The sequence below is a fragment of the Tinamus guttatus genome, unplaced genomic scaffold (assembly GCF_059628265.1).
Source record: "Tinamus guttatus ecotype Peru unplaced genomic scaffold, ASM5962826v1 Tinamus_guttatus_pri_ptg000035l, whole genome shotgun sequence".
Taxonomy (NCBI): Eukaryota; Metazoa; Chordata; class Aves; order Tinamiformes; family Tinamidae; genus Tinamus; species Tinamus guttatus.
The window spans coordinates 3,766,400-3,784,545 of record NW_028288569.1 but is presented as its reverse complement, the minus strand read 5'-3'; the positions used below and the strand labels follow the sequence as shown (position 1 = coordinate 3,784,545).

The 18,146-nt window shown below is 44.7% G+C and overlaps 1 protein-coding gene across 3 annotated transcripts; it reads left to right on the top strand.

The window, feature by feature from the left end:
- Positions 1 to 6,636: 6,636 nt before the first annotated feature.
- Positions 6,637 to 16,649, top strand: LOC104570438 (OX-2 membrane glycoprotein). Of its 3 annotated transcripts, none has more exons than XR_015913836.1 (5): positions 6,637 to 6,713; positions 7,499 to 7,825; positions 8,479 to 8,696; positions 10,359 to 10,469; positions 16,318 to 16,649. XR_015913836.1 is itself a non-coding variant. In XM_010217442.2 (5 exons), the coding sequence occupies exons 1-4, from the start codon at positions 6,638 to 6,640 to the stop codon at positions 10,463 to 10,465; spliced, it is 777 nt and encodes a 258-aa protein (XP_010215744.2). In that variant the 5' UTR covers position 6,637; the 3' UTR covers positions 10,466 to 10,469; positions 16,318 to 16,649. The 3 variants fall into 3 exon arrangements, 2 of the variants coding, with proteins under 2 accessions (XP_010215744.2, XP_088389044.1); XM_010217442.2 differs by having other exon boundaries at positions 8,479 to 8,745; XM_088532918.1 differs by lacking the exon at positions 16,318 to 16,649 and having other exon boundaries at positions 10,359 to 10,508.
- The last annotated feature ends 1,497 nt before the right edge of the window (positions 16,650 to 18,146 follow it).

The window sequence follows — 18,146 nt, the reverse complement described above, 5'->3', positions numbered from 1 at the left end:
GGAGAGCTCTCCCCACAATCGCTGGTCTATCAGAAGAACCAGCCACAGCTATGGTCACCACTCAGAAGAAAGCCAACACCAGAAAGACTGTGGCAACACAGATCAAGTTGCAACATGTACATGCATCAGTCCAGGTCTCTGGCTGCAGGGATAGAACTATAGGAACACTATAACATATTCACTGTCACTGAAACGTGGTTGGACCACTGTCACGATTGGAGTGCTGCAATGGATGGCTACAGGCTCTTCAGAAAGGACAGGCAAGGTAGGAAAGGACGTGGGGTAGCACTGTATGTTAGGGACTGTTTCAGCTGCATGGAGTTCCAAGCGGGTGATGGAAAATTCTAGTGATAATGAGTCAGGATCAGGGGGAAGGCAAACAAGGCTGATTGATTGATACCCTGGTGGGAGTCTGCTATAGACCACCCAGCAGGGTGAAGAGGCAGATCAAACATTCTATAAGCAGCTGGCAGCAATCTTACAATCGACAGCCCTTGTTCTTGTGGGAGACTTCCACCTACCAGATGTTTGTTAGAAATACAATACAGCAGAAAGGAAACAATCTAGGAGGGTGTGTGTAGTGCATGGAAGATGACTTCCTGCCATATTCACAGCTGGTAAGTGAGCCTACCTGGGGAGGAGCCACACTGGACCTGCTCTTTGGCAAAAGAGAAGGACTGGTGGCAAATGTGGTGGGCAGAGGACATCTTGGGCATACAGACCACAAGATGAAAGTTTTCAATTCTTGGTGAAGTCAGGAGGAGCGTCAGCAAAACCACTTCGTAGGGCAGACTTTGGACTGTTTAGGACATTGGTTGGGAGAGTCCCTTGGGAGAGAGTCCTGAAGAGCAAAGGGGTCCAGGAAGGCTAAACATTTCTCAGGAAGGAAATCTTAAAGGTGCAGGAGCAGACTGACCCCATGTGCTGAAAGATGAGCTGCTGGGGAAGACGACCGGCCTGGCTGAATAAGGAACTATCAGTGAGAAGAGAGTTTACCACATTTGGAAGAATGGGCAAGCAACTTGGGAAGAGTACAAGGACATTGCTAGAGTATGTAGGAATGTAGTATGTAGTATGTAATATGTAGTAGGAAATCAGAAAGGCAAAAGTTCAGATGGAACTCAATCTGGCCACCATTGTAAAAGACAACATCATGTTTCTGCAAATACATTAACAAGAAGAGGTGGACCAAGGAGAATCTCCATTGGTTGCAGTTGGGAACATTGCTACCAACGATGAGGATAAGGCTGAGGTCTTAATGCCTTCTTTGCCTCAGTCTTTAATACACAGATCAATTATTCTCAAGGTACTTGGCCCTCTGTGGTGGAAGACATCTGTGGTGGACAGAATAAACCCCCCATAAGTCAGTGACCTGCTACTCCACTTGGACACTCACAAGTCTATGGGGCCAGATGAGATCCATCCAAGGATTCTGAGTGAGCTTGCAGAAGTGTTTGCCAAGACACTCTTCATCATCTAACAGCAATCCTGGTATAGGGGCACAGGGGAGGTCCCAGATGACTGGAGACTTGCCAGTATGACATCTATATTCAAGAAGGGTAGGATGGAGGATTCGGGGAACTTTCAGCCTGACCTTGTGTTGGGGAGAGTTATGGAGCAGATCAGCTTAAGGGTGATCACACAGCATGTGTGTGACAACCAGACAAGCTGGGTTCATGAAAGGCTGGTCCTGCTTGATCAACCTGATCTCCTATGAACAGGCGACTCACCTAGAGGATGAGGAAAAGGCTGTGGACGAGGTCTACTTAGACTTCAGTAAGGCCTTTGACACCATCTCCCACTGCCTTCTGGAGAAGGTGGCAGCTCATAGCTTAGAGAGGTGTACTCTTTGCTGGGTGAAAAACTGGATGGATGGCCAGGCCAAGAGAATTGTGGTGAATTGAGTTAAATCCAGCTGACGACTGGTCATGAGTGGCGTTCCCCAGTGGTCAGTGTTGGGGCTGGTCCTCTTTAGTATCTTTATTGATGATCTGGATGAGTGAATTACATGCACCTTCAGCAAATTTGTAGATGAGGAGAAAGGCTAGGAGAAAGAGTTGTTCTGCTTGAGGGTAGGAAAACTCTACAGAGGGATCTGGACAGGCTGGATCAATGGGCTGAGGCCAACCATATGAGGTTAAACAGGGCCAAGTGCCAGGTCCTGAACTTCAGTCACAATAACCCCATGCAGTGCTACAGACTTGGGACAGAGTGGCTGGAGAGCTGTGTGGCAGAAAAGGATGTGGGGGTGCTGCTCGACAGCCAGCTGAACATGAACCAGCAGTGAGCCCAGGTGGCCAAGAGGGCCAACAGCCTCCCAGCGGGTATCAGGAACAGTGTTGCCAGCAGGACCAGGAAAATGATCATCCCCCTGCACTCAGCACTAGTGAGGCTGCACCTTGAATGCGGTGTTCAGTTTTTGGCCCCTCGCTACAAGAAAGACATGGTGGCATTGGAGGGTGTCCAAAGAAGAGCAATGAAGCTGGTGAAGGGGCTCAAGCATAGACCTTACGAGAAGCCACTGAGGGAGCTGGGTTATTTATTCAGGAGAACAGGAGGCTCAGGGGAGACCTTATCGCTCTCTACAACTCCCTGAAAGGAGGTTGTAATGATGCGGGGATTGATCTCATCTCCAAAATAACTACTGATAGGACAAAAGGAAATGGCCTCAAGTTGTGCCAGGACAGGTTCAGTGGCTTATGGTTGGACTTGATGATCTTGTAGGTCTTTTCCAACCATAATGATTCTATGTTTCTATGATTCTAAATCAATTGGTCTTCACCAACGCAGAGGAAGCCAGAAGACACAGCAAAGAGGACTCCACAGAGTCTGCGCTGAGGATCACCTTAGACCTAGTGTTCAAACCTTTATTGGTGACTAAGGCCAGGCCATTGGCATGTTACTTGTACTTAATACTCTGCTTTGTGCTAATTAAGAAAAAAAAATCCAAGTTGATGATAACGTTTAGTAAATACGTTATAACTTTCAATGAAGCTTTGCAGTAAATCATAGAATGGTTAAAGTTGAAGAAGGCCTCTAGAGATCATCTAGTCTGACCCCCCTGCTCAAGCAGGATGTGACTCCCCACAGGGTCACATCCAGGCGGCTTTGGAAGATCTCCAGAGAAGGAGGCTCCTCTTGGCAGCCTGTTGCAGTGCTGTCACCCTCACAGTAAAGAAGTTCTTCCTCATATGGAGATGAAACTTCTTGTGTGATCAATTTGTACTCATTAATTAACTCATTTGTTGCTGGTCGCCACCTAGAAGAGTTTGGCCCCATCCCTCCCCTCAGGTATTCACAACCCAATATCTGCAAATGTCACTGCTCTTAACTATCTACGCGCTTTGTTATTATTACTGTGTTCTTATCTGCAGCAGTTCCAAGAACAATCGGTTAAATTTGTTGAAGTTAGCAGTCCTTCAAGGAAAAATGATAAATTAATAAATAAATAGAGAGGTAGCACTTCGGAGCTCCTGATAACAATACAAAGACCGGAGGAGGAAAGCAGTCTGCTCTTTTCCTCCTAGCTTCTGTGCTTAGGGAAAGGAAAACATTTTAAACAGATTCCAGAAGCAAGATTCCAGAAGCAAGTGAGTGCCACCAGATGCTAAAGTGTGTGGGGGGATTTTTTTTTTTTAATATATAATTATTTTTTAAAAGAGCCGGGGATGACCCAGCCCGGGGTTTTTCCCTCCGCGGCCCATCGGGGGCCGGCAGGCAGAGCTCCGAGGGGCGGCGGGAGCCCGGGAAAGCCGCGGGGCCGCTGCTCCTCCCGGCCGCGGAACCGGGCCGGCTGCTGGTCCCGCGGGGCCAGGCGGCACCCGAGCCCCGGCACGGCGCCCCCTCGGCACGGCGGCCCCTCGGCACGGCGGCCCCTCGGCACGGCGGCCCCCCGGCACGGCGGCCCCTCGGCACGGCGGCCCCTCGGCACGGCGCCCCCTCGGCACGGCGCCCGCGGGCGTTAGCGCGGGATGGCCCGGGCGGCGCGGCTCGGGGCCGGGGCGGCGCCGGGGGCGGCCCGGCCGCTGCCGCGGGGGCAGTCGCGTAAGTACGGGCGGGTTTTGCCCGCTTGCTTGCTTTTCTTTTCTTTTTAAAAAATTATTTATTTATTTGTTTTTAGCGCCTTCAGTTGCCGCGCGCGGAGGTTAAGCGTCGCAGCGCGCTTGGCTGCCAGCGGGGCCGCCCTGCCGGAGCAAGCGCCGCGCGGGAGCTCCGCTTGCGCGCACGGTAAAGCGCCGCGAGGGGCGGTGAGGGGCGCAGGGGGGAGGCCGGGCCCTTCCTGGGCTCCTCGAGTCTGTGGGTATCGTGTGGCACCGCGCAGACCTGCGCGCCCGCCGCGGGGAAGCGCGCTGTGCCCGCGGTGCGCCGGGTCGCTAAAGGCTGCTTGAACAGAACCAAAAAAGGTCCCTGAAGGCCGTGTTGAACTCCCGCAGCTGGCGAAATCTGCGATGCGATCTGAGGGGCAGTTTTCCCTTCTTTGGGGAAGAACCGCTCTTTACTTCTTTTGGTCTGAATGCCTTTCTCTTCTCCCTCCTAGTGTACCAGGATGGGTCTCTGACCCAGAGGGATTTTTGTTTTCTCCTTTTGTGACCAGCGTAGCTGCAAAATATGTTGGTTCCTCTTTGTAGGACATCTTGTAATTACGCATGAAGGAATTTTAACGGTTGCTAAAAGGGGCGAGATGGTAGGTTGTTACTGAAAACTGTGCTTTCCCACAGGTGTAGCACATCTCGCTGTTGTGTATATAAGCACATGACAGTTTGGAACTTCCCTCTGGTCTTTCGTGCTGGCCACTGATTTTTGCAAGGATTATCTGTCGGAATATCCTGAAGAGCTTTGTGCTGTAGCGCCCGACTATGATGGCGTTTTTTTTTTTTTTTTGATTTTATATATGTCTTTATATAGTCTTTATTCATGCTTCATAACTGTGGAGTGGCATAAGGAGTTGTTTTGGCTCAGAGAGTTCAAAATTTAAGGGCATGCTACTTGAAGTGTGTGTGTGTGTGTTATGTGCACAAGTTTGATGGGAACTTTTTTTTTTTAAATGCACTTTCCCTCTCATTTATTCATCAGCACTTGCTTTCTAGAGCAATATAATAACACAGAATTACAATTAACTCGGTCTTCTGTTCATTGCATGTTGCAAAAAAAGTGTAAGAATTGGGTTTTATCTGTGTTCTTGATAAGAGACATTCCCAAAAAGCATCGGCTTGTCTTGCTGATATTGGCACAAAGTTCGGGGGTATGTAATAACATGTTACAAAATTACTTTTGGACAAATATTTTTTTCCATTTATATGATGCAAGCTTCCATTTTAGGCAGGTCAACAAGTCAATTGTGTTACCACACTGTTAACTGACTGAGGGAATGGGGAGCAAGTCAAAAGTTATTCACTAAGGAAAGCAGAAGCACAACCTCTCTTCTGCCCCTCAGACGTAATTTGTATGTAGCAGGTGCCCCAAAGGTTCCCCAGTTTGTGCTGTTTTGGGTAGACAGAGAGTCCTGAAGCCCCCAGAGAAAATGCTGCCGATTTATCCCTTGTGTGTCACCGCTCTAGCTAGTTCTGGGGTACCTGCCCCTGCATCAGACTTTTTGTGGAAGCTACAGGTCACCCTGTGCACTTGTCCTCTCGGTAAGATGTTGTAACAGTCAGTCGTTGATATAATTATTCATTATGTTTGGTTAATTGATAAGTGAAATTAAGGTAGGAGAATATGGGGGGAAAGCTATTTCTCAGGGGATATCTGAACAACTCTGCCATCTCAACAGCTATCCACATCCTTTCTGAAACTCTGCACAGCTTGAACCCTTGCAGTGGTTACAGAAACTCTGTGTTAATGGGTCCCATCACTAAACTTGTTTATTGCATTAGCAAGACCTTCCCTTGGTTCATCTGATACACTCAATTTAGCAGTTAAATTAGGTGTCACTTAGTGTTTGCGCTGAAATAAACAGTAATAACTTTCTGTTCATCTCCTGCCAGTAAGGTTTGTATAGACCTTTTTACCTCTACCACAATGAGAGTCTGTAAAATTTTTTATCTGCTTATGTGGGTCTCTGAACCACAAGTGCCAGGGTTTCAAAAAATATTTTAAAAAAGCAAAAAGCATTTTTAAATTAAACCCATTGCTTTATATGCATGAATTAAACCATTCAGTGATTTAATGTTCATGAGCAAGTGCTCTATGGAAGAGTAAATTTCAGTTTTTGCACTAAAATGCTACACGGAGAGTGGTGAAGCACTGGAACAGGCTGCCCAGGGAAGTGCTGGAGTCCCCATCCCCGGCAGCATTCAAGAAACGTGTAGATGAGGCACTTAGGGACATGGTTTAGCAGGAAAGATCTTCAAAGATCTTGAAGGTCTTTTCCAACCATGATTCTATGATTCTATAAATGTGAGTCGAGGAGCAATTAGGAAAATGAATGCCTTTCTAACTTACACCACGTAGTATTTTGCTCCTTCACCTCGCAATTTATGTGTTGTGTAGTACGACCTGTGAAATTTGCTGTCTGCCACTCGTCAGTACGTTTTTCTTATGTGACAAAGCAACGGTAACTCACACCTTTGAGAGATGATATCAGTGGAAGATGATCTGTTATTGTCGTGCATCTCTTCTCATCCCTCTTCAGGTGAAGATGATGCTGCCTTCCGAAATGACTTTTCAGATTCTGCTTCTGAGTCTGTTCTGTGTTGTGCCTGGAGAAGCAAGTGGTAAGTTGGATTTCCTCTTGTCTGTCTGCAAATGGTTAGAGGTCTGATTTTTGATTCCTAAAGCATTTTGAGAATATAAGCTGGGGAAAAAAGAGGGGGAATACAGGTTGCTGATCCCATTTGAGGTACCTTAGAGAGCTGAGACATATGCATGGTGCTGGCACATGCAACACAGGACCTGCCTGAGCAGCATTTCAAGGTTGGGGCAGGCAACACCTATCCATACAGCAATACTGGACACCTCTGTCTAAGCAAGTGTGTTGAGCCCTAGGGAATAGTTCACAGCTTCCCATGCTCAATGCTTTCCTCGCGACCCAGTCTCCCTTTCCCTCCCTCTCAAACACATTGCAAACTTTAAAGCTGTATCATCCCAAAATTTTCTTTAGCCAATTTCTCCATGCAGTTCTCTGAGAACAACTTTGAATGTGCCTCCCTTGGGCATTCAAGCTCCCTCTAGCTTTCTAAAATCATCCTCATAGTGCTGAAGATGGGAAGCCATAAATGGATTTAATTAAACTGAAATGAGCCTGCAGGGACTGGTGTGTCTTTTCCTGTTGAAGAGCCTAGTGGAAAAAGGCAGGGCCGCCACCAGTGTAAAACAAGATTGCTCCTTTGTCTTGTGGGAGGATGCAAGAGCAGGACTTTCTGGTGTAAGAAAAGCAAAGAAATAATATGTCATTAATAAATTGCAGTGTCTATTGTAATACAGGTCTTAGAGTTAACTGCAGACTTTTAAATACAAGTGTGATACTAGCTTGTTCCATTTATTCTTTCTGTTGTTGCAGTGGTTACGCAGACTAGCTACCAGAAAGCGAAGATTGGTGACAAGGTGACTCTGAGCTGTGTCCTGAGAGAGCCCAAGGAGGTTCTGCAAGTGACATGGCAAAAGAACTTGGAAAAATTCCCTATGAATATAGCTACGTACAGCAACATAATAGGACTAAAGATTCACGAGAGTTTTCAGAACCGAATAAATTTCACAAGTCTGCTTCTCAATGAGACAAGCATCACTTTCTGGGATGCGAGACTAGATGATACGGGATGTTACACGTGCCTCTTCAACGTTTTTGCCCACGGCTCCCTCTCGGGAAATACCTGCCTGCATGTCTTTGGTGAGGTTCCCTAGTGGAGTATGTCTGTACTGGAAAGTGAGATCTTTTCTCAGCCATAACATTTCCTTCAGTGGACTCAAGAAACTCCAGTGGTAGGAGCTTGCTGCATGGGATGGAGCAAAGAAGTAGGGCTTTATTACTGTGAGCAGGACTCTGTAGGGTTGTTGTTTTGATTCCTGAGCAGTTGTTGTTCATCGTTTTGTGAGTACTAACTAAAAAATAATTCAAGTGGGAGCTCTGTGCAGCTCTTGAGCAGCTGGAACATGCACAGACCAATAATGTTCATTTTGTGTCCAGTGGGTGCCGGGTACAACGCCAGTGCTGGAAGCTACAACGCCAAAGTCTTTCACTGGTGGAGGTTTAGAAAACAAGAGAAGAGCATAGACCAAAAAATGGTTTTACTTGACAAATTATTTTAAAATCTGTCAGTTCAGATTATGCAAAACTTTTACAATATATCACTTCAATGTAAGGTGAGGAGCATTGAGTCATGGGGAAGATGTTGGCCACTGTACTTTCCTTGTGTTCTTGTACTAGGGGCCTGCGTGAGAATTTGGCAAACTCTGCTGTGGTTGTTACTGATTGAATTGCTGTCGCTGCTTCTTGTCAGGTTCTCTCTGTGGTGACGGATTGTCTCATTTGTGTCTTGGAAGGTCTCAATGCATCTGTCCATTATAACATTTCCGATGGGCATTTGACAGCCATCTGTGAGGCTGTTGGCCTCCCAGAGCCTACCATCAGCTGGAACGACTTGTTCAGTTCTACCCCAACACAGAAGGAGGTCAGGCACAGCAATGGGGTCGTGTCCATCACCAGTACACTGGAGATCTATGACGTGCACAGCCTCAGGGAGCAAGAGTTGACCTGCAAAGTAAGCAACAAGAATGAAGAATTGGAATTGCCCCTGAAAATAAAAAAGGGTGAGTGAACGATGCAAGTTACTTGTTAGCGTTCTCCTAGCCTCCATCTTTTGCACTAGTATGTTTGGATCTGCTGTGAAAGACAGGGCATGAGATATGTGCATGCCAGATGAGATGGGAGGAAGCCCTACTCTGCATTCATCCTTGAATTAGCAGTGTATCGCCGTGTTCTCCCCAAAGGAAAACACCAAACGAGAGAGCTATGAGTTATGGAGGTGTCACACATTCTGTAGCAAGTTGAAGTTCAGCTTTCAGATAGGCCTTTCACATTTCTTTGACAGTCCAGAGGCATGTATCAAGTGAAAAAGAACTTCAGGCCGTCAGGAATGTGATCAGTTTTAGACACCTATACTATTAAGATTTCCCCATAAAATTAAATACATCCATGTCACATCTAAACACCTTGCAGTGCCCATTTATTTTTTCCTCCAAATTCTGCTCCACTGGAGCAATATTAACCCAGTTCTACAGATAAGAAAGAGAAATATTATAAGCTTAAGTACCAGCATAGTTCACTCAGCAACATTATGTTAAAACCTGATTTAAAATTTAGATGTCTGCAAGTCCAGAGCCTTAAAGACCATTTTTCTGCCTTGTGGAAAGTAGGAAATTAGGTAAAGCAGTTTGAGACTGTGAATGAAGTCCCTTAATAAATGTTAAGTGAAAAGTGATTGTTACAGGAGAAAAAAATCTGACTTTATATTTTCTATCAAAAACTCAAAGCAATTAGTTCTTAATTCTTAGTGATGTTACCTGAAATATCATAAGAAGTCTTTTCTTGTCATATCTTAAATGCAATGTCCTTCTGTTTTATTTTGTTTGAAAATGAAATATGTATCTGAAAGCAGGAAAATGATATTGCTGCTATTCATTAATGTAAAAATGAAAAATCAGTTAACAGCCCAATTTTCAAGCAATCTAGCCTTTCAGAGGAAGAGGAATTCAAATGAAAAGTTGAACATGACTATGCTAAAGGCTATGATGATAGTTTTAGCTTCTTTCAAATAAAATCTCACTGATGTTAGTGAGAAAGCTTACTGAACTAAATTTTAACTGACCTCAAATGTTTGGATTAATGACATCCAGATGAAGAGACTAATGCCTGACCCAAGATCAACTGGAATGTTGTTTAGAGATACCTGCAGGTATCTAAACCATGTGTGTACTTTTTTTTCTGGAAGTTAATTTAGTCTTTGCAACAGTGATGGAAAAGTGAACAAAGAAGTATCTGTTAATTGCAAACAAGAACTTGGCTTCTGGAGGAACACAGAAATTCTTTGGGCAGTGTTAAGACTTGTATAAAATTCTGCTTATGTATGTTTGCCAACTGCCATGTCAGAGATGGGAACTGATAGCTTACTGTGGATGAACTCGGGCACTTTTTCTATTTTTTGACATCATGTTTTCTGGAAAGCGGTAGGCAAATATGGAAATATGCTTTTCTTTGAAGATACACATACTCCCTCTGTCTTTTGAGCCTTGCTGCTTTCATGTAGCTTAGTAACAACTTCTGCAAAATCTCACTTAGGAGGCAGCGCCATTAATCACGCAGTCTCTTGGCTCTTCTTGCTCTTTATCCTATCTAAATCATGCTTGTTTCTTGTTCCTCACAGAGGAGGCATTCTCATTCCTTTGGCTGATCATTTTGGGGATTTTACTTTTATGCGGCCTGACTGTGACTGCGGTGTGCTGGAGGAAGAGGACATGCAAGAGGAGTTGAAGCGGTGAGTTACTTCTTGCATGGAAACTGGCAATTTGCACAGAGCAAAATGGCTTGAGAGAAACGTCAATTCAATGAGATACCATTAAGGGCCATGACACCATCATATTGGACAAGGAAACTTATATTAATGTGGCTAAAATGATTAGAGGTTGCCTCAATACGATGTAATTTTGGGGGCTCTTTTCCTGTTCCTCTCCTGACTGCAGATTAGCAGGGGAGACTACAAGCAGAGCAAGACATATTGCCTGTATTTCCCTTTCAGGTGGAAGTCTTAGCAGACATAGGTAATTCAGTAGCTGTTCAGCAGCCATTCTTGTGTTCACAGAGGGACATATCCTTTATTCAGTCTAAGTCTGCTTAGAAGAGTTTTTGGCAGAACTGGTACACTGGAGAGAAGCTGTGGGTGAAGTGTGCTGTGCCCTTGAGAAAAGGGCTCTCTTCTGGTCGTGGCACCCTCATGTATTTTAAGATAGAACTATAAAATATGATATAAGGATTCATATGTGAATAGATACAAGGATGTCATGTGAATAGATCAAAATGGTGAGTCTGGCTTTAAATCTTATTACAGTGTTGAGAAGTAGTTTCTGAAGTTCCTGAATAGATAGTTATTTCATACTGATAATGTGACTTCATGCAAAAAGGAATTTCCAGAAATGTCAGACTACAGAAGTCTAGACACACGGTACTTACTGTTAAGAGGGAGTCATCTAATAGATCTACCATTGCTGGAGATACAAAATGCCTCACTGAGGGGATGAGGAAAAAGAAGCGAACGCTTTTTAGCTCCCAAATAAAACTTTGCAATTGTGAAAAGCATTAAGCAATGCTGTAAGCAATCCTGTAAGCAATTCAGAAGAGGAAAAAAATGGTACAGGTCTTTAAATCACTGCTTAAAAACAAACTGCTTTTAATGTTTGGAATTTCAGAGCAACACAGAAGTTAAGACAGATTAAAAAAATAGTGTCTAAAATTGATACATAAAGTTTGGAAAAGGCCAGTGCAGCGTGTCTGGAAGAGAAAGTACAAATGCACAGTCCATGAGTTAGTTGTAAGACTAGTATCTTGTACTAGAGGAGACCTGTGGTCAAGTGCTGAGCAGTGGGCATGAAATCACTCTGAGCTCCTTGGCTCAAGGAGCAAATATCAAGTCTAGACCTCAGGTTTGTAGTTGGCTGCATGCCAGGGGATGTGTCAGTAGGGGTAATGTCTGGGTGCCGCTTAGAAACTTCAGTTTAATACGGCTGGATCCTCACCCTGAGCTCTGAAGGGTCTAGGAGTCAGCTTAGCCAGGAAAGATCTGCCAGATCTTAGAAATAAGTGTGTTTCAGTTGCCAAACCTAGATTCAAGAATTACACAATATTTTGGGCATTACCGTTTTCTATTTGCAAAATCAAAACCAAAAAGCTTAATTTTGTTTCATGTCAAATGTTCCTTTTTGAAAAGCAATCTGTTTGAGCGCGCTTGCGAGGAAGGCATAGGAAGTGGCCAAGCATGATGTATTTGCACGCAGGGGGCTGTGCCCCTTCTTTCTTACCTAACTGTGCAGAGGTTGGAGTGTTCCCAGGGGATAGGGGCTGCCAGACCCTGCTGCCTGAATTGCATCTGCCTCCCCAGCCCTACGCATATCCTGGCGCATCGCAGCCCCAGAATTTCGTTTGTCGGCGTTTCTTCCTACTTACAGTGGGTTTTGAGTAACTGATGCTAGCTGTGGCTTCTACAAGAGCCTTTGAAGTCTTTTTTGCCTCCTTTTTTTTTCTTTTTTTAATCTAGTCCAGTTCGCTCCAGTCTCGTTTTTCAGTTACTTTTCAGTGTTTACTTCTGAAAAGGCCGTGCGCTGACTCTGATCCTTTTTGCAAAGTAATTTTGAGTGGCTGATCCTCCTCCTTTATAAGGTGGCCAACATGTAAACAAGGTGAACATGTGTAGGCCATCTTCCTGATGTAATCCATCTTTCTAACGCTCGTCCTTTTCCTGAAGGCCTCATTAATTAGCCTGTTGTGAAACTCTCTGAAAATGACGCAGTGTGATTACTCTGCCACTATCTGATATTTTCTGGTAGTTCTGTTTTATCCATTGTTAAAAGTTACTTTTCATCTTGCACATGATTCCGCTCTAACTTTCCTGGCCAAATCCTTAGTGTGCCAAGGATAGCTGGGGAGTTACGGTACTTTTAACTCTCAGTTTAGAATGTATTAGCCCTCTAGAGCTAGCACGTATTAACGAGGAAATCCCCTCACCTCCCTCTCTCCCCTCTAAACAATGCTTGTTAGACCCAGGTCTGGTTTTGCGGTGTCCTGTTTTTCAACTGATCCCCTTTGAAATTGAAATCTGTGCTCTTTGAAATATTATTTACAGCAGAGGAAATCAAAAGAGCATGCCATTTAGTGGAAGCCTTCTCTGTGTTTACTCTGCAGTATCCTCATATATTCTGCTGGAGCAAGGAACAATGCCTACATGCATATTTCTGGACACAGGTCTTAAAACAGCACAAAAGAGAGCTAACAGCAGAGCCTTGGAGGTGGCAGTTGCTTTCTGAGGTCACTTTCTGAGATTTCAGTGCTTCTTTTCATTCTCTACTAGATTGAAAATGAAGCCCTTCCAGTTTTGTCCAGATGCCTGCTTTTTTAGGCTGAAACAGTGGCTTTTTATCAGGGTGTCTGGGGACACTGCTCTGTCACAGTTTCTGTTGTACTGCTTCTGCTGCTCAGAATAGGGTGAGTTTCTTTGTTTTTTGTCTGCTGTTCCTTCACCCTCCCCATGGCAGACACTTGGGAGTCAGGAGACACACAGAGTGCAAAATTGTTGTCCCACGCCTAAGGAGTTTGCCTTAGGTCCCAGATGGCAGAGCGTGCTTCACTTTTAAGATGGTTTTGGAGAAAAGCAAACTGGGTGCATCTTCACAAAACCTGCCAAGTTGTCTAAGCGTCGTTTATGTGGTAACACACTGGGCAGTCTTTGTGGCAAGAGACGGCAATGAAAGTATGCAAAAGCTTAAATCCTCATCCTTCCTCTGGTACAGAGGCAAACCTAGCTGTGCCTGTCACTGGAATAAGTGTGATGAGCTGCTAGCAATTGGCTGCCTGCAGGTGTAACTGCCACTGGGACAGAAGGTTTTTCAGTGCTACTCCTTTTCCAAAAAAACAAAAAAGTTACACTTTTGCCAAAGTGGTTCAAGACAGGTATCTGAATCTAGAGACAGTCTAAATCAATTCCTGTGGTTCTGCTGTTGCACACACATGGCAACCTGGACACTCTCAATGGCAGCAGTTGTTCATTTAAGACCTGTTGGAAAGCTGGGATTTCAGTCCAGCCAGCTGAGATGCTTTAGCCTCAGAGTGGAGGACCTGGCAGGCTCTGGAGGGATGAAACGCCACACAAAGAGTTTTATGGAGGCTTGTCGTGTTCTGTGGGAAAAGCTTATTTCCAAATGGCTATATATACCAGTGTTTTTTTAGTGTAATAAGAAGGAAAATCTGATCTTTCTTGGGCATTTTGCCATGTGCGAGGTTTGGAAAAGAGGGCAGATTCCAGTTGCCCAGGAACCCTTACAGGAATGAGGACTTGTACAAGCTCTCCATTGCTTTTGTTTTGTTTTCACTACACATGGCTGTTTCCAGCTATTTCTGGAAATGACTTTTTACTGCTGTTCTCTAGTGCTTACGCAGTTTAAGAGAAGCTGAGCTGAGATCGACTATAAACCCTGGCTAAAAACTGAAACTCCATCCTATATTGTGTGTGTGACTGTCCTTATCCCTTCTGTGGATGTATTTTGGCACGCAGCTGTGCAGCTCCATGTTTTCCTAGGCTTCAACGTTATGAAAAGCACAGGAACAACTTCGGGTTAAGAGACTGGTCGGTGAGCAGCCCGTTGGTACCACTTGGGCTCTGGGTCCCGTCCTGTCCGAGTGGGCAGCGGGGTCGTTGTCCCAGTGCTGCTGTGGCCCTGCTTGGCCCAAGGAGGCTCTTCAAGGAGGTCGTGGGGACTTCGGAGGTTTTCTGCATTCCCGGCAGGAATGCAGCCCTGAAAAATTTCCCCTGAAAAATTGCTTTAATTCTTAGTCCTATTAACTAAGAAGGACTTAAAAAAAAAAGCCCTATGGAAAAAAAAAGATGGTTTCCAGGGTGACAAACTGGAGGGGACTGAAAACAATCAAGAATAAACTTTTGAATATTAATTATTCCAGTATGTTCAAAAATATCCCTATTCATGGTTTTTCAAAACCAGGAAAGTTTGTTTGCTTTTCATGATTTGGAAATCCATTTAGGTTTTTGCGTATTCCCAATCTCAGTGTCATGTTCTGAATTCTGCAGTGTGTGGCTGTCACAGGTAAAACATGGTTTTACCTAGTAGCAGGTACCTGAACGTTTGTTTATTTCCCTTTTACGGTGAGTCATTCCTGTTACACAGAGCAAGATCCTGTATTAATCCTGAAGATTGCTCATGCTCTACTCCTTGTCTTTTCTTTGCGATTTGCCATTTAAATATGCAGTGAGGCTTTGTACTGTTAACTTTGTACGGTTGGAAAGGGCTGTTGCAGTTGTCCAGTTGCCTTCAAGGTACCACAGTAGATTTTATGAGGATGCAGGAGAATGAATCTCAAACCACCCTCCTTTTGAAGCAGGCAGCGCTGCCGTTTGGGGTCAGCAAGGGCCGTGTCGTGCCCTGCGTGCTGCTCCAGCCGTCTGAAGGCAGGATTGGCTTTTAGGCTGGATGTTGGAAATTTTCACACTCTGCGTTTCGTGGTAGGACGTGCATGCTTCATTTAGATGTACCTGTGTCTCCTGGAATTTACTGAGGAGAGCTGGTCGCCGTTTCAAGCGATAAAGCGAATAACGAGCTGTTATTCCGAGTGCAAGTGGAAGTGCTACCCTGCAGGCCTGGAGAGAGCCAAGCACGTGGCCAGGCGAAATTGCATCTCTTCAGTTCGCTGACTGTAGCACTATAAACAAAGCTGTTTACGGAGTACGGATTTGACAAAGTTCCCTTTTATAGCCTGCTTTAAGCTGGAACTGATTTTGCAGTCTTGGTGATTTTAGATTACTAAGGACAAAGCCTTCATTTAAATCTTCTAATGCAATTATATCTTCTACTTTTGCGTTTTCTTCTAAAACAAAAATAAAATAGAAAAGGAAAAAGAAAAGGACTATTTTTCATAGTTATGCCGTAAGCGTAAGTTTTTCTTTTGCAAACAGAAACTTGAATTTCTGTGTCAATTGATATTTTATGTTTTATATATATAAAGTATATAAAACATATATATCTGTATGTTTTTCATATATATAAACATATATATATATGTCTTTTCAACCATATACTTCTCTCTGCATTGGTAGAGGGGAAGTTACCAGATGGTCACATCTTTTGGCAACTGCAGCCGAGCTCATGATCTCTTACTTGCTCCTGAGGGGCAGTTGTTTGCCCTCTACTACCATTGCATGTCCTGTTTGCTACCTGGGTCATTTGTCGTCTAAGAGAAAACACAGTTTTCACAGTACCATGCTCCTGACACCTGCAGAATTGTTGTTCTCAGGATCTCTCTCAGGTACATGCTCCTAGAGGTCTCTTGCTGTAAGAGGAAAGAGGGGAGAACTGGATAAGGTGTCATCTCCAGTGAACAGAAGAAACAAGGGCAGAATACAGGCTTTTGGTGTTCAAGGGAACGCATGACTCCATATGTAGCAAGAAAGCCCACAGTTGTTCCCCAAGGGCAGTTTTATGGTGGTTCCTCCTTGCTTTCCCTGTGGTTTATCAACTCTCACTGCCCCTGTGCTGCTCAGCAAGACTGGAGGAGGCAACACAATGGCCACAATTCATCCTTTTCTCCTGTGTTTGTTTGTTTTCTAGGATATTAGAGGATTCTCGGTCATCTACCAGATCACTACAGCTTAGCAACCTGAAGTCGGCCTTTAAAAACAGGGACTTGCATGGCTGGAAAGTAACAACCATCAAAGGGAATTACATCAGGACCAGGGCACTACCCTGTCTAGATGCTGTGCCTATTACTGAGAGATTAGCACAATGTTTGTTATCCGGTCCAGACACTTAATTACAGAAAACAGGGCCGGGGGAAGGAACATTTCCTTGGACTATTTTTAGTGTTGCCAGTCTGCAAAGCAAACGTATTTCCCTTCTTTCAGTTAATTTTGAAAGCGTCCAGGTTTGGAGGCTTTGCAGGCTCTCTTTTTTTATTATTATTTATTTCTCCCTTTAGCATCTCTGCAATTTTGCTCGCTGCAACTCTGTGTCCGACACCTCTTTGCGTCACCTGCTTCTCTGCTCTCCCAGCCAGCTGATGTGATGTTTTTCAGGGTGTCAGGCTGTATTGCTCAGCTATTCCCTAGAGCGACTTGCTGCCACAGGACACTGATGACACCAGATTTGCCAGCAGTTGGCCTCCAGGAAGGTGCAAGTTCTTACATCCCCCTTGCATCCTCCTTGCAAGTTCTTGCATCCCCCCTTCTTGCATTTCCTTTCTACTTAACAGTAGTTCTCTCTCTGCTTTTCTGTTAATACCTTGGCCTATTCCTTGTGCAGCTGCCAAAATGCAGAAACTGGACTTCTGGATACTTGCCACAGCTGTCGGGTACACTGTTCAGAGCGGTCTCTCCTGTTTCCATCCTTTTGTGTCCTTTGCCTTTGAATGCAAAGAAACTGCCTTGCTGGCCCAACACAACTACTGGACTTGGACTTTGTCCCACAAGATGTTGCACTCAGAGCTACCCATTGTGTCTCGCTACTGTGAACCTCATGGTATCAACAGCAAGATTCACAAAGGCTGTTTGATGAAGTGCTGTGTTTTTGGCAGCTGATAAAGGCCCTGTGCTAATGCTATAATCTGGGATGTAACCCCACTCCCGTCCCCAGGATGTTTCCCAGCTCCTCTCTCATTTTTGTTCTTGTTTGCTCTTAAATGCCTGCACATTAAATGCCTGACTGTTTCCAGGCACGATGATTCTGCCTGTCCCAGGGGGTACTCTGTGCCACCTTGCTGGTGAGAGGGGGTGGCCCCTGGGCACTGCATCACTGTTCGTCTTATTTTGCAAGAGGTCAGAGCCTCTGCTTGCCCTGTTCCAGGGGCTCAGTGCTAGTATGGATGTTGCTAAAAACAAGCCTACCTCTGGGCACACCGCTGCATTTTACTGACAGGTGGGAGGATGGTGAGAAGTCCTCTGGGAATTTTGGCTCTACTGGTAAGTACTAATGTCTGAGATACATCTTCTGTTCTGGGTTTGTATTAGTTATCCTGTTGGATTCGATTAGCCTTTTTTTTTTTTTTTTTTGTGCATCTGCAGTATTATGTTAAGTGTTTAACATTTTAGATTGTGCTTTTTATGTAATACATTAATCAAACACACATACTGTCTACCTAAGCATCAATGGGGAAGATCTAGCAAATGGAAGACTTAAGACTAACTGTTCCTTCCCTTCCCTTCTCGTTCCCTTCTCCTTCCCTTTTCCTTTTTCCTTCCCTTCCCCTTTCCTTTTTTTCCCCCGAGAAGGAGTACAGCCAGAATATTATCTTCTAGAATGGCAGCGTCCTCAAAGTAGCCAGAATATTATCTTCTAGAATGGCACCGTCCTCAAAGTCTGGCTCAAAAAATGTGTGTGAGAGGAGCGATGTTTGCTGTTACTGCTGTATGAGCAACTTGGCTATTTTGCAGGTGCAATACAGT

Coding starts and splice junctions, on each gene's coding strand:
- LOC104570438 (XM_010217442.2), top strand. CDS start 6,638: ATGATGCTGCCTTCCGAAATGACTTTTCAGATTCTGCTTCTGAGTCTG. Junction 6,714..7,498: donor TGTGCCTGGAGAAGCAAGTG/GTAAGTTGGATT, acceptor CTGTTGTTGCAG/TGGTTACGCAGACTAGCTAC. Junction 8,746..10,358: donor GCCCCTGAAAATAAAAAAGG/GTGAGTGAACGA, acceptor TGTTCCTCACAG/AGGAGGCATTCTCATTCCTT.